We start from the raw sequence: 14,443 nt of genomic DNA, 5'->3' as shown, positions 1-14,443 counted from the left end.
AACCACCCTTCACGCAATCCCATTTCGATTCGTTCGCCCACAGGAACAAGACGATTAAGGGATTCAGTAGTGGCACCAACCAGGCGGTGTCTGTATTCATATGGAAGAGACTTTATGTACAACTTTACTTGTTCATGATCAGTGAGTTGTGGGGTAACCTGGGCGGCCAAGTTTCTCCATCTAGTAGCATACTCTTTGAAGGACTCACTCTTCTTCTTTTCAGTGCGTTCCAGATCGTCACGAGTAAAGGTGACGTCGAGGTTGAATTGATATTGCTTAAGGAATGCATCAGCGGCATCATCCCAAGACTTAAAAGTATCCACATCCTTCGACATATACCATGTCACGGCTGGCCCCATCAAACTCGCTTGGAAGGTCTGAATCATGAGGGGTTCATTATCAACATGCTGAGTCATCCGCACATGGTACATGTGCAAATGGTGTCTGGGGCATGAGGTACCATCATACTTCTCGAATTCCGGCATCTTGAATTTTTCTGGTACTTTGACCCGTTTGTATATAGACAGGTCAAGTGGAACGGCATGTTGCGGGCTTTCTAGCTGTTTTAGCATCTCCTCAACCTTTGCAAGGCGTTTGTCCTGTTCTGTCATTGGTACAGCTTCAAGTTCAGGCTTCCTGACAGCAAGGGGAAGCGGATCGTCCTCCAGCAGGGGCATTTTGCTGTCACTGGGGGAGGCTTTGTCTTTTCCAGTAGACGGTGGTGGTAACACCACTTCAATTGCTGCAGGCGTGGGTGTGAGCTTGCCCTGAATGGATTCCACCTGCTTTGTGAGATTTTGGATCGCATTGAGGACCATCTTCATCTCGTCCTCCATGTTATTGAGACAGACGTTTTCTTTGGCCATTTTTGTAACTACCTGTGAAAACGCTAATATGAATGAGTATAATGTCCAATAAAGAATCATTCTATGACCTAGTCATATTATTATTGCATAATTTATTTATTTGCAAAGAAAAAAAATGAGAAAAAAGGGTTTTTATTAATATCAACATTACAGGCGGCGTCCCCAGGGTTCGAACCCCGGTCGCCTCGGACCGTTACTCTCATCCCCGAATACCACTGGGCCGAAGGCCGCGGTGGTGTCATTAAGGGGCAAAAAATTTTATTTAAAGCATAAAGAACGGCCTGAGTTATATTAACATTAGTACAACCCATAAACATTTTTACAGGAGATAACCAAAACCCCTAAACATAAATACAGGGAAATATAAAAGACAGGAGCTTTTTTTTTCTTTTTTTCTTCTTTTTTTTTTTTTTAAAAAGGCGCCATTCCCGGATGCTCATTCTATAAACGATGGGGAAGCTACAGTCTCTCGGAGCCGCTTATTTTCACAGACAAGCTTCATAATAAGCATATCCCTCGTCTCATCGGCCCCACCATGCCAGAAACTCTTTAGGAGCGGGGACGAATTGGATATCAGCTCTTCCCATCGTATATAGAATGCAATCAACGGGTGGCCTAATAGTAACAAATCAATTGAATAAGTAGGCCGTATAAAAAATGAGAAGGGATAGAATATATACATTTCCTTAAACCATGGCAATCACAACAACATGCACATGAGGAGTAAGGCTCGATTTCTATCTAGACTGGCTCAGCAAAATGAAATTAAAAGGGTGCCTGACCGTCGCAGTCTCGCATTGGTGTCAAGTCCTTTTAACCTCGGCCAAATCGAAAGGAATATTTTATAGTCACGCGAATAGCGGCTAAAGATATTTCTTTACGATTTTTTAGAAATAAATTTCGGGGAAAAGAAAGGCAACCTCTACATCGCGGGCTCGCGTTCGAGGTCGTATCTTTCTTAACACCATCCTAAAAAGCCCTATCGCGGCCCAGGTCCGGCAGCGTGGTTGTATGTGCAATAGTGTAGTGCTAAATCATTAAAGCATGCACAACAATTTATAAACAATCAATTCGAACCTGCAAGAACAAATAACACCTTAATGTCAGGTTCATACCTGGAGTCCTTGCTGCCAAACAAAAATCATTTTTGAACAGGATAAAAATTTTTGGCCTAAGTCCACTTTTTTTTTTATAAAAAAAAAAAAATCCCCAGCGGAGTCGCCAGTCTATCGCGACCGACCTCCCCGGATTTTTTTTAAAACATGCAAAAAGGGAGGATTCGCCTGGTACGTGCTAAGTCTAGGTTCAGGACTTAACTCGGGCCCTCCCAAGCCCATACCATATCGCGACTTAGGGTTTAAGTATTTAACATGCAAGTGGTTTATACCAAGGAGTCGCCACTAATCGATTTGGGGTAGGTCGATTAAAAACCCAAATAAGGTGATGGGAGAATCACCATATTCCTGCGAAACAGAGATTGACTGAATTCGGGGACTTGGTTACACTAGTTGGATAACTAATGCCCTTTCGGTACCTTTTTACCCTGTTCATTTTTGAAAACATTTGTCATGCAATTTGGATTGATTTTAGGACCTTTCTCCTAACATGTGAGGTGATCAAGCGAGTGCATAATTGTCGCGACCTAAAATTTCTCTCAGGCTAATGGATTATTAAGTCTAAGCTTAACTGGAGCCCTCCCAAGCCCTACCAATTCGCAACTTAGGGTTTAAGTTTTTAACATCAAAAGTTTTCATGCTTGGAGTCACCACTAATCTATTTGTGGTAGGTCGATTAGAAACCTAAACAAAACATAGGGAGATATGTTTTATTCCTGCGAACCAGAGATTCTAAGCCCGGGAACTTGATTACGCTAGATCTGGTCTAACGCCCTTTCGGTACCTTTTCTTTTCAAAAATGTTTTGGCAGGCAGTTTGGATCCATTTCAACTTAGTCACTAACATGTGAGGTGTTCATGCGAGTGCGCAAACCACCAATTTAACACCCAGAAAGCATTAAATAAATTGCAAGTTTGGAAGAATTACTTACCTGGAAGCAACGTAAGCATCTACATTGTTAGCTAGAAAATCACATTGACACCCTAATATGATTTCTAATTAACAAGCAATTCACTCAATTTCTTTTTTGGATTTTCACTTATTTAAATGAAATCTAGCCAATATGCAATGACATGCGAAAATGACATGCGATTAATGCAACCTAGCATGCAAACTATATGTCGTGCGACGACGTGACCTATTTCTAATGACAAGACGAATGATTATTTTTGGTATTTTCTCAATTTAAATTCGGAATAATAAAAATACCTAAAATAACATGCAATCTAATGACTTCCTTTTTTTTTGGTATTTTCTATTAAAATTCGGAATAATAAAAATGACCTGAATAATCTATTAAGATTAGAATATTACTTAATTTAAACTAGGAAATAGATCATCTCAAGTCCTAATTTAAATTAAATAACTACTCTATCTTCTAGATATATTTAGGATTCCTAGACATGCAAAAACTCTAATTCAAATCTAATTAATATTTTTTTGAATTTTCTGTTTATTTGAAAAAGGAAAGCAATTAAATAAACAAGGATAGCAACCACATTCAAAACGTCCACGGGATCCGCCATATTTGTTTCAAACTCGGATTAGGCACAAAAATCAAACTATCGGTCATATCTATAGGGTTATAGATATCGACGGAAAGCCGATTATTCAAATTTGGAAAGCGAATAAAAATCATTATCGTACCCAAGTGGTTATGGATAAGATAATAATTTTCCGTATCGCCGCGTATCGAACCTTAGGGATAAGGTCGGATAGTCGTCCAGATACGTTGCTAAATTAGGAAGTTTTCCTAATTTTGAATATTTAAAAATATTGCGGATATATCGAACATTATCCTAAGATATCTAAATATCCATATGATATTCACGAAATATTCAAACACCCATATTGGGAAATTAAATATTCTGAAAATATCGGATAATGTTGAATTACCTAATTTGCAGATAATTCCGAAATTCAAATCGACTCGGGATCGAGTTTGCGGATCGGGATCGGACTCGGACGACGGGCGACGCGGCGTCGGCGCGGCGGCTCACGGTGGCGTCCGGCGACGGGCGCGGTGGAGCGCGCGGTGGTGGCGGAAGGGCGGCTCGACTAGGCTCTGAGCTCACGAATGAAGCGGCAACGGTGGCTGTGCTTGATGATGGGACTACTCACGATGTGGGGTGTTTGACTGTGGATCACAAGCAACTCGTCAACGTCGGGGCTAAAGATGCCCCCCGGTGGATGACTTACGGCCGATGGAGGCGTGATGGTTCACAAACGGTAGCGCGATATTCTATTGTCTGTTCTTCACCCCAATGTCTATAGTTGCCACACGTCCAAACTCTTCACGATCTCCTTGCCCACTGTCCTTATGCTTGCATGAAATACAATCACAAAGCCCACAATGTTATTATCAAATCTGGACAACACTCAGAAGAAGACAAATCCAACCCTCTGATGTGCTTGTTCGCAGCACAGGAGAAGCAGCAGATTGCGGATCGTTGGTGATGCAGAGCCGCTCACGTGATTGATGCAAGAGGAAACCACGGCCAGTCGGGCGGCAGCCCGTCGGCGTCTCGATTGAGTGGGGGCCTGTCTGGGCTTGGTCACACGGCGGTAAGCCTCAATTGGGACGAACAGCGTGTGTCGTGGGGGTCAGCACAGCAAAGCAGCGTCGGCGTCAAGGCTAGGCGAGGCGAAGCTAAGAGGAGCTCGGCTGCGGGCACTCCTCCTCTCTTTTCTCTCTTCTCTCTTTTTCTCTGAAAATTCTCTCGTATCTCTCTAAAAATCCGATCTGAAAAATTATGAGAGCCCCCCCTTTGAAATCTGACCTAAACATGTTGATATAATGCTAACCTAGGTCAATTAGATGGGCTCTATAGTCCTAATGGGCTTAGACTTGGGCTTAGGTTTAATTTAATTTAAATGGGCTGATTTAACTTGGGCTTTTATTTAATTAAGCATAATGGGCTGAATTAAACTCAAATTAAAACAACCGAGCCCGTTTGACTTGTAATTCCCGGCCCTTGCCTTCCGAGCGAGCCGAGTCTCGTTCGATGAAATTTTAAGCTCATTCGCCACTGCCAATCTGATGCAAAAAATGCAATTAAATTAAATGGACCTAAACTATATGTTTATGCAATTTAAATATTTTTGTTTAGGGGTTAAAAATTTAATTCCTAATTTTCTATGCAAATTACACTAAATGATACGCCAAAATTTAGGTGTCAACAATAATCAGAAACGATCAGCAATCAGGAACACAACAATTCATGCAGCCTAAGGTTCTAACCTTAACTAAGTCAGATGACATTCAAAAATACAACAACTCATGCAATTGTACTAAAACACGTATAATAATATAACAATAATAAAAACCAACATGCAAAATACTACCGCGCAACCTCAGGCTTGTCTAATTTAAACAAGACAACAACTTACATAATAATACCACAAAAAAATTAAAACAACAAATATATCACATAAAAAAAATTAAAATTTTTTTTCGAAAATAAAATAAAAAATAAATAAATTCGAAATTTTTTTTTAATAAAATTAATAATAAAAAAAAATTTTAAGAATTTTTTTAAAATAAAAAAAATAAAAATAAAAAATAAAAAATGGGCGGATACGGACCGGGTCGGAACCGACCCGGGTCAACGGATCCGACCCAAGGCGTTGACCCGGGTCGGATCAGCTGAACCAGGTCGGTCGGACCGACCCGGTCGTTGACCCGGGTCGGGTTGGCTGAACCGGATCAGGCCGAACCCGTGTGAGCAGCCGCCGGTGAAGCCGAAAATCGGCCTCTCGCCGGTCGACCCAGACCAGCCCGTTTGACTTGTAATTCCCGGCCCTTGCCTTCCGAGCGAGCCGAGTCTCGTTCGATGAAATTTTAAGCTCATTCGCCACTGCCAATCTGATGCAAAAAATGCAATTAAATTAAATGGACCTAAACTATATGTTTATGCAATTTAAATATTTTTGTTTAGGGGATAAAAATTTAATTCCTAATTTTCTATGCAAATTACACTAAATGATACGCCAAAATTTAGGTGTCAACAATAATCAGAAACGATCAGCAATCAGGAACACAACAATTCATGCAGCCTAAGGTTCTAACCTTAACTAAGTCAGATGACATTCAAAAATACAACAACTCATGCAATTGTACTAAAACACGTATAATAATATAACAATAATAAAAACTAACATGCAAAATACTACCGCGCAACCTCAAGCTTGTCTAATTTAAACAAGACAACAACTTACATAATAATACCACAAAAAAATTAAAACAACAAATATATCACATAAAAAAAATTAAAATTTTTTTTCGAAAATAAAATAAAAAATAAATAAATTCGAAATTTTTTTAATAAAATTAATAATAAAAAAATTTAAAAAATTTTTTTAAAATAAAAAAAAATAAAAATAAAAAATAAAAAATGGGCGGATACGAACCGGGTCGGAACCGATCCGGGTCAACGGATCTGACCCGAGGCGTTGACCCGGGTCGGATCAGCTGAACCAGGTCGGTCGGACCGACCCGGTCGTTGACCCGGGTCGGGTCGGCTGAACCAGATCAGGCCGAACCCGTGTGAGCAGCCGCCGGTGAAGCCGAAAATCGGCCTCTCGCCGGTCGACCCAGACCAGCGCCGCCACCAATTCGGCCCATGGGACCAATACCAAGCCACTCCACCCACATGGGTCACCGTCCGACCGTCGGCTCGCCGGCCGGCGACCAAATTAAAACCGGCTTTATTGGGAAATTTTGTCGAGCAGATGGTGTGCACGACCAAAAACAGGAGATTCCTACCTGTTCCGGCAAACCGGAGGATTCAAGTGATCCAACCTACCTTCGGTGACGACACACGGACGGCGGGGGACGGCGGTATGGGCCGGGACTCGCGCGAAACGGCCGGCGGGGGTCCCGGCCAAACCGAGCAGAAAAACAGAGCAGAACAGGGGCAGTTCGAACCGGGGGAAAGCTCACCGTCGACGGCGCGTCTGGGGGGTTTCCAGCTGATCGGGGGGCGACGGCGACGCTGCTGGGAACCTGTAAAAGCCAACTCTCCTCTCTTTCTCTCTCTTTTTCTCTGATTCTCTCTCTGTTTTTCTCTCTCGGTTTCTCTCTCAAAAATGGCCGACCGGCCTCTCTCTCTCTCTCTGGCTATTTATAGCCGGCGACGATGGTGCCCCTCTGCTCCTCTGCGTCGGCGTGACGACGGCCTGCACCGGCCTACTCTGGCGTGCGACTTTCGCGGCCATTTAGGCCGGTGCAGAGCAGGGGGGTCAGTTCAGTGAGGCGCAGAGAGGAACGGGGAGAAGAAAGGGCGGAGGGGATAAGGGAGGCCGGGAAAACGGGGAGGACGGGACTGGCAATTAATGCAAGTCCCGTCGGCGTGCCTCTTCGGCCCTGCTCTGGCCGGATAGGGATGCCAAGGAGCGGCGCCGCCGTGCGTCACGCTGCCGTCGGTGAGCAGAGGCGAACAGGGCAGCGAGAGCGACGGGGGAGAAGGAAAGAGAACGGCTGGGCCGGGCCAGGCCCAGCTGCGAGGGGGGGAAAAGAAGAAAAGAAAAGGAAAGCGGGCCGGGCCCGCGTGGGGGAAAAAAGAAAAGGAAAAGGGTCAGGGCCCGGGGGGAAAGGGAAAAAGAAATGGGCCGGGTCGGCCCAGCTCCGACCCGGCCCGACTCGAAATTTTTTTTTTTTGTTAACTCTATAATAGACTCTATTAGTGCAAATGTACCTAATTTCTATATGCAATGCATTTAAATAGAAATATTTTTTTGTTTTAGGAATTAAAGAAAATTAATTCCTAAATTTTGTGTAATTAATTTTGGGCAAATTAAAAATAGGTGTCAACAATGAGACAAGAGGATGAGAGGGGACGGTCGTTCCAAAAACTCACCCTCGGACGCAACTCAAACAGAAAATCAACCCAAAAAAGTTCCAGATTGGCTTTTGGAGAGAAAAGGGAGATTTTCATGAACTTCGAGCCAAAATTAGCCAAAACCTTCAACTAGAGAGTGGAACTACATTCAAAGATCTTTCCAACCGTAGGTCGCACGTCCCAAATGGATGTTGGGAAGCCACCCAAAATCCCCTCGAAAAGCAGCCCATTCTCGGGTCAAGAGAGAAACCCAGAAATTGTGTTGGAGTCAGACGGTTACTGGTGAGGGAAAGTGAGAGTTTTTGAGAGACATGAGCAACATATGAGGATACCCTTGACTTGGTAATTAAACTAGAATACATATATTTGGGGTTGGTGTCAAATTAGTCATAAAAAGAGGTCGTTGATTCTGATTTTGGAGACCAACAAAAACCTTCGTTGTCAGTTCTTTCTTTGCAGATCTCATTTTCCAGTTTGAAGAAGCCTAATTCTCCGCGCCCTTGGAAGACAATTTTCTGGTTCCCTCAGCCAAGGGATACTTCAAAGAGAAACTAGGAAGCAAGGTGAGTATCCTACATGTATTTTTGTTCAATTTTGAACATGTTTTACTCATGAAAAAATCAAGAGAAAACTAGCCCAGAGAACTGATTTCTGAGGCTGGAATTTTAAGTGTTGGAGCCCCTTCATGAGCCCTATATGTTTGACTTGCATGCGTTTTCTACCTTCATGAGCCTGATGAATGTTATATGGGTGTACAAATTATGCTGAGATCCACTTGGTTTGGTCTTTGAAGCCCCGTGTGAACCATGAGATGGCTTGCAACTTGAGTAAAAAGCCAAGCTAACCCACATTGATTCATGGCTAGTCATTATGAACCATGCGTGTATGCTCCTTGGAGGGGTTGTTTCGACGTGTTCACTTGATCATTCTCCATGATGTTTGTTTCATTTAAAAGCAAATGTTACGTATATTCTTTCGGATGAAGTGATGTTTCCCATAGATCTTGCACGTGATGAGTGTCGGGGCTTAAACCTGGGCATGCAACAGGTTTGCTTGACCTGGGTTTAAACCCAGATTTGCAAAAGCAGCCCGAACATATTGGAGGCCGATTCCAACTTGGTTCTTGTGCGTTTTAGGCTGTGATTTCTAGCTAATCTCGTTCTTTGCATGTGATAATATAACCTTGATACTTTGGTTCCACTTGATATTACACACGGAGTGAGATTGAAAGTCACGAATATGGCTCGAAGAAGCCATTTGGGGCAGTTTAATGCACACCAAATGCTCGAAGAAATGCCCAAACCAAGCTTCGATCTTGAAACGGTTGATTTGAGCCCGGTTCTCGTAATATTCATATTCTGAGTTGTTTCATGTTCACATAAACCGAGCGTAGGCCGATTTAGGGAATTATTATTTTTTTAATAAAAAACGAAAAAACGAAAATAAAAAAAATCGGAAAATTTCAAAAAAAAAATGAAAAATGTTGGATAGTATCAAATTATGCAAAAAATGACATTTATGAGATTTTCCTAATTTTATAAAGTCATTTCCGTAATTTGATGCTATTTTGGTATTTTATCGCCGTTTCTACAAAAAAAAATCCATTCTGCATAGACTAAAATTACTTAGAATAGTTTTTGTGTAGCTAGAGTAATTTCATGCACATTTAAATTCTCATTTCGCTCATGGGGGTCCTGTCCCGGGGCATGATAACGAGGCCATGTAATATTATTTGCCCAACTTGTATCGGGTTTTCTCTTTCCTCGTTTACTTTCAAGTCATTTCAATTTCTTGGATGTTTACTTACTGCTCTACTTTTCGATAATTTGAGTGTTAATTTCTTTCCTAAATTAGGTTAGTATTAATCTAGACATTGAAGAAAACAATCCCACAAAAACATTTGCAAGGACACTTAGCGGCTTTGATATCATAGGATTATAATTGGTGATCAAGATCGCGTGACCACTTAGATAATGCACTCTCAAGTTAGGTACCGAAAGGGCGCTAATAGAAATGTTAGTGTAAACAAGTCCCCGGCTCTAGAACCTCTGGTTGCGTAGGAATCGAGGCGACACTCCCACGTCTTGATTGGTTTCTAGCGACCCCAATAGGCTAGTGGCGACTCCTAGAAGTACTTAAGTTATCGAGAATTCAAAACGAAATCCGACGTTGCGCGGGGTATGAACTTGGGGAGAGTTCGCACCTAGATTGATTGTCCATCGGTCCGCCTTTTTAGGCAATACCACCTAAACTCGTTCCTTTTTCCCACGACGGAAAAAGAAGGGTCGCGACATTGTCATCGTGAGGACTGTAGAAAACAAGAAAGCACTAAATAAGTAAGCTTCACGCGCACAAATTTCCTAATTGTACTTGTTACGGTGAAGAGAAAGCAAACCTTGTAGATTTGTTCCTATGTGAGAAGCTTCATTTTTTGAAGGATGATATAGTAAGTAAAGGAGAGGTCTTAACTAGTGTAAAATAATCTCAATATCTCTTCTTCAGCGTCTTGTGTGTGATCTAGGTGACGGGCTCACTCGGCGTGCGTAGGCTATGGGGAGTAAGGGTGGTTCCAAAGGTTACTTTGGAATCTAGCATTAGGTTACACAAAAGCTAAACGATATTGTCCGCGTGATTTTGCGTTATTTAGTTGGACTCGTTGTAGCCTTCATAGTATCTTAATATGTATTGTCTTGGTCGGGTGAAATGAGCCAACGTGATTCTTTTTTTTTTCTTTTTTTTTTTTGATAACCCAGGGAACCCCCGCACGGCCGACAGCCGGGAGGTAAACCCTGGGGGCGACACGTGCTAGCCACCACACACGTGCACCGGTTAAGTCACCCTGCGGCACCCGGGATTCGAACATAATCGGGAGCCAACGTGATTCTTATCTGATAAAAAATCATAATCGTTGTTTTTAATCACTAACAAGAAATTATTAAGTCTATAAAAACATTTTTATCACCATGTGTAAAGAACATGTTCCATTCCTATTGTCGTCATGTGCAATTCGGGCCTCTTGGTGTCCTTTTCAATGGTGAATACATCATCTCTTATTTTTTTGTCCTTGATTTTTATCATTCCTTTTAATAACTAGTAGGTAATTATTGAAATTATCGACTCTATAAAACAATTTCATCATCATACGTAAAGAACATTTTTGAGATTTAATATTGTCCCATACCTGTCGGCTGTCGTCCTGTAAATTGCGGCGGGGCCTCTTGGTGTCCTTTTTTCAACATGCAGATTCGTCTTCTCTCCTATTACTCCCTTGAGTTGGTCAACAAGAGCATCGCTTCGGGATATGACACTTACGTTCTCCAATTCCTTGCACTTGTTGATCCCTTCAACAGTTTCCAACCTCTCGAGGTGCCTAAACTCGAGTTCTTTGAGATGTAGCATTGCTCCTTGCTCAAGAATCACCTTCTCAAGACGAGGCAGCTTCCAAATCTTCAAAATCGTGAGGCTCGGAAACCCATCTTTGGTGAACCTTAGACAAGTGCCGAGGAAAGATTCGGCCAACAGCCTAAATGTCCTCAGGTTCGTCAGGAGACCACCCAACTCGGGCATCATGTCTATTTCCACCTTCGAACCCGACAGAGTCAATACCCTGAGTGAGCCCGGCAACAGCTCTCTCCAGATGGGTGTTTTGACTTGGCCCAGCAAGTAGAGCTCCAACAGGTCGTGATGTTTTTCGGCCAACGACAGTTTCGGTAACAGGACTATCTGCGATGTCGCGGGCTCGGCTTCTTTAGCAGGCCTGGCTTCTTGGATTAGCCCAAAGGTCAAGGACTGGAGATTGGTAAGCCTGGAGCTAATCCAATCGGCTACTGCTTTTCCTGCAGCACCTGAGGTGTCCCCACCCGAGCGTTGCAAGAAAAGCTTGAGCGTGGTGAGCGTGGTCAAGTTGTGCACGTGGTCCCTCATCATGTTCTCCTTGACCTCACCGATAACCAGCCCGCTTAAGGTTTGGAGTTGAGTCAAGGCATTGACATTGTTGCGACAAGCCTTGAGGATATTCTTCAAGTCGATGTGGAACCAGTGAAGATGCAGGTGCCTCAAGTTCCTCGCCTTCCATAAGGAACTCGGCAGCGAAATGATATTGGTGTGCTTTATGTCAAGAGTCTCGAGATGGTCCAGATCTGCAACGGCGCTTGGGAGCGAAGCCAACAGCGTGTTTCTCAATCCTAGGTACCTCAGGAGCACCAGCTTGTGGAGCACGCCTTGCAAGGATGGCTTATACACAAACTCCAAATCAAGCACCCTTAGCAAGCTATAGTCAGTCTCAAACGTCATCTTCCTAAGAATCGTGCTGATGTCTTTGGTGAGCATCCCTTTCCTCGAGTAGAACGACAAAAACGAGCGGACGTGGCCGAGTTTCAAATCGAGGTAGCTGCCACCGTAGTCGTCTATGACCATGTTCGTGTGCTCCGCAAGCCACCGAATATAGGTTCTCTCTCGCAGTGCGTACAACAGCTGTTGTTGCCGGCTGGTTGGGTCGCAGTCATTCCTGTCTTTCAACTTGCTAGTGTCATGTATGTGAAGGAACCCCATGCTTATCGCCATCGGGTAGATCATGTCGTATAGAGAGGTGAGCATTTGGCAAGCTTTGGGGGTTCCATCCGCCCTCCAGCTCACCACATCAATCACATTCCTATCTGCGAGCTCCAGGATATAAGTCTCTCCCACTTCCTCGGGTGTTGTTTTCCTTTCTCTGTCGCAACAATGCGAATCCAATAGGCCCTCAGCCAACCACAGCCTCACTATCCTTCTTGCTGGAATGGGGAATGCTACGGGGAATAAAGCCATGTAGATGAAGCATGGTTTTAAATGTACTGGCAATTTATGGCAACTCAATTGTAGTATATCTAACTCAGAACACTCTTCAGCCAACATTGCACGTTCGTGCTCTCCAGCATTTGACATAAACCCCCCGAGCAAGGATATATGGAGCGGCAAGCCACGACACATGTTTAGGATATCCTTCTCCTCATTTGAGAGTCTCTGATCATCGGGTACTCTATGCAACTTCCAAGCGAGCATCTTCCGGCTTTCTTCAATGCCCAATTTTTTTAGCCTGATCCGCTTTTCTGCGGATGTATTCATGTACGTGGCTATCCTTTCGTCCCGAGTCGTATGAATCATGTGGCCCTGCGAAAAGATTGGGATGATCATCGCTAACTCTTCCAAGAGTGGCTCGTCAGACGGCTGCACGTCATCCAACACTATGAGGAATCTCTTCGTCTTGGCCAATTTCTGGAACAACATTTGCCTTATCTCCTGGATACCCATGTCCTTCATTTCCCTCGCCAACTTCTCTATTTGCTTCAATATCTCGAACAGGAACTTTCGCGTGTCCATGCTGGCCGAGACATGGACCCAAGCACGCAACTCAAAGTCCATGTACTTCCCTTGGCTGTAGACCCATCTTGCGAGGTACTGTTGGAGCTGTCCCAGTGCTGCCGTTGTTTTTCTTCTTTGTTTTAGTCTTTACTATTTTTTCCGTCAAGTTTGATTTGTTAGACAGTTACTTTGTTAGCTATTTTTTAGGAAGTGGAACAAGTCAGTTTTTGAAGTCAGTTTTTTGCACGTCTATGTGCAGTTAAAAAAACAGGTTCCTATTAAGCTTGTTCTTGACAGTTTTTGTTCAATGTTAATATTTTCTAGTCTTCTATATCATCTCTCTCTACGAAATCAGAAAATTTGTGAAGGCTGGTTTGTTTCATCTTCATCAACAATTGGTATCAGAGCTACTGTGGGATCTTAAGGGACTGTGAAGTGAGGGTAAGCGAGCCTGCAAAGACAAAGCTGATGGAGGCAGGATCAAGTGGATTCTCTGCAATGGCTGCTCCAGTCTTTACTGGGGAAAATTATCAAGTTTGGGCTGTCAAGATGACAGCATTCTTGGAGGTTCATGATTTGTGGGAGGCTGTGGAGAATGATTATGAAATTGCTCCACTTCCAAACAATTCGACCTTGAATCAGATAAAGTTCCATAAAGAGAGAACCACAAGAAAGGCCAAGGCAAAGTCTTGCCTGTATGCTGCTGTCTCACCCCTTATTTTCACAAGGATCATGAGATGTGATTCTGCAAAGGCAATATGGGATTGCTTGAAGGATGAATACGAGGGAGATGAGAAGATAAGAAGCATGAAGGTGCTGAATCTCTTAAGGGAGTTTGAGAGACAGCAGATGAAGGATTCAGAGTCAGTGAAGGAATACTCTGATAGGCTGATTGGGATAGCTGAAAAGATCAGAGTTTTAGGGACTGACTTGAAGGATGAAAGGCTGGTTCAGAAGATCCTGGTGTCTCTTCCAGAGAAGTTTGAAGCAACCATAGCTTCTCTGGAAAATACAAGAGATTTAGCTGACATAAAGCTTGCAGAATTGTTAAGTGCCCTGCAGGCACAGGAGCAAAGAAGACTGATGAGAAGAGAAGAGCCTGTAGAGGGTGCACTGCAAGCTAAATTGAAGTTCAATGATGGAGGCAAAGGGAAGAAATGGAATCAGTCAAAAGGAAATGCAGGTGACTCCAAGTTTGCAGCGAAAGAAGGAAGTTCTAGTGGGTCTGGCAAATGGAAGAAGAACAAGAAGCCTTGTCAACACTGTGGTGGAACTACTCATC

At 43.2% G+C, this 14,443-nt stretch overlaps 1 protein-coding gene across 1 annotated transcript; it reads right to left on the bottom strand.

The window, feature by feature from the left end:
• Positions 1–10,959: 10,959 nt before the first annotated feature.
• LOC115682631 (disease resistance protein RPM1-like) lies at positions 10,960–13,221 on the bottom strand. Its single transcript, XM_030606911.1, has one exon. It carries the CDS (start codon positions 13,219–13,221, stop codon positions 10,960–10,962), a length of 2,262 nt encoding a protein of 753 aa, XP_030462771.1.
• Between the last annotated feature and the right edge of the window lie 1,222 nt (positions 13,222–14,443).

The sequence above is a fragment of the Syzygium oleosum genome, unplaced genomic scaffold (genome assembly GCF_021117445.2).
Source record: "Syzygium oleosum isolate NSW1041296 unplaced genomic scaffold, Sole_v2.1 Sole_v2.26, whole genome shotgun sequence".
Classification (NCBI taxonomy): domain Eukaryota; kingdom Viridiplantae; phylum Streptophyta; class Magnoliopsida; order Myrtales; family Myrtaceae; genus Syzygium; species Syzygium oleosum.
The sequence above is the reverse complement of the archived record's forward strand: the minus strand, read 5'-3'. Positions and strand labels throughout refer to the sequence as shown.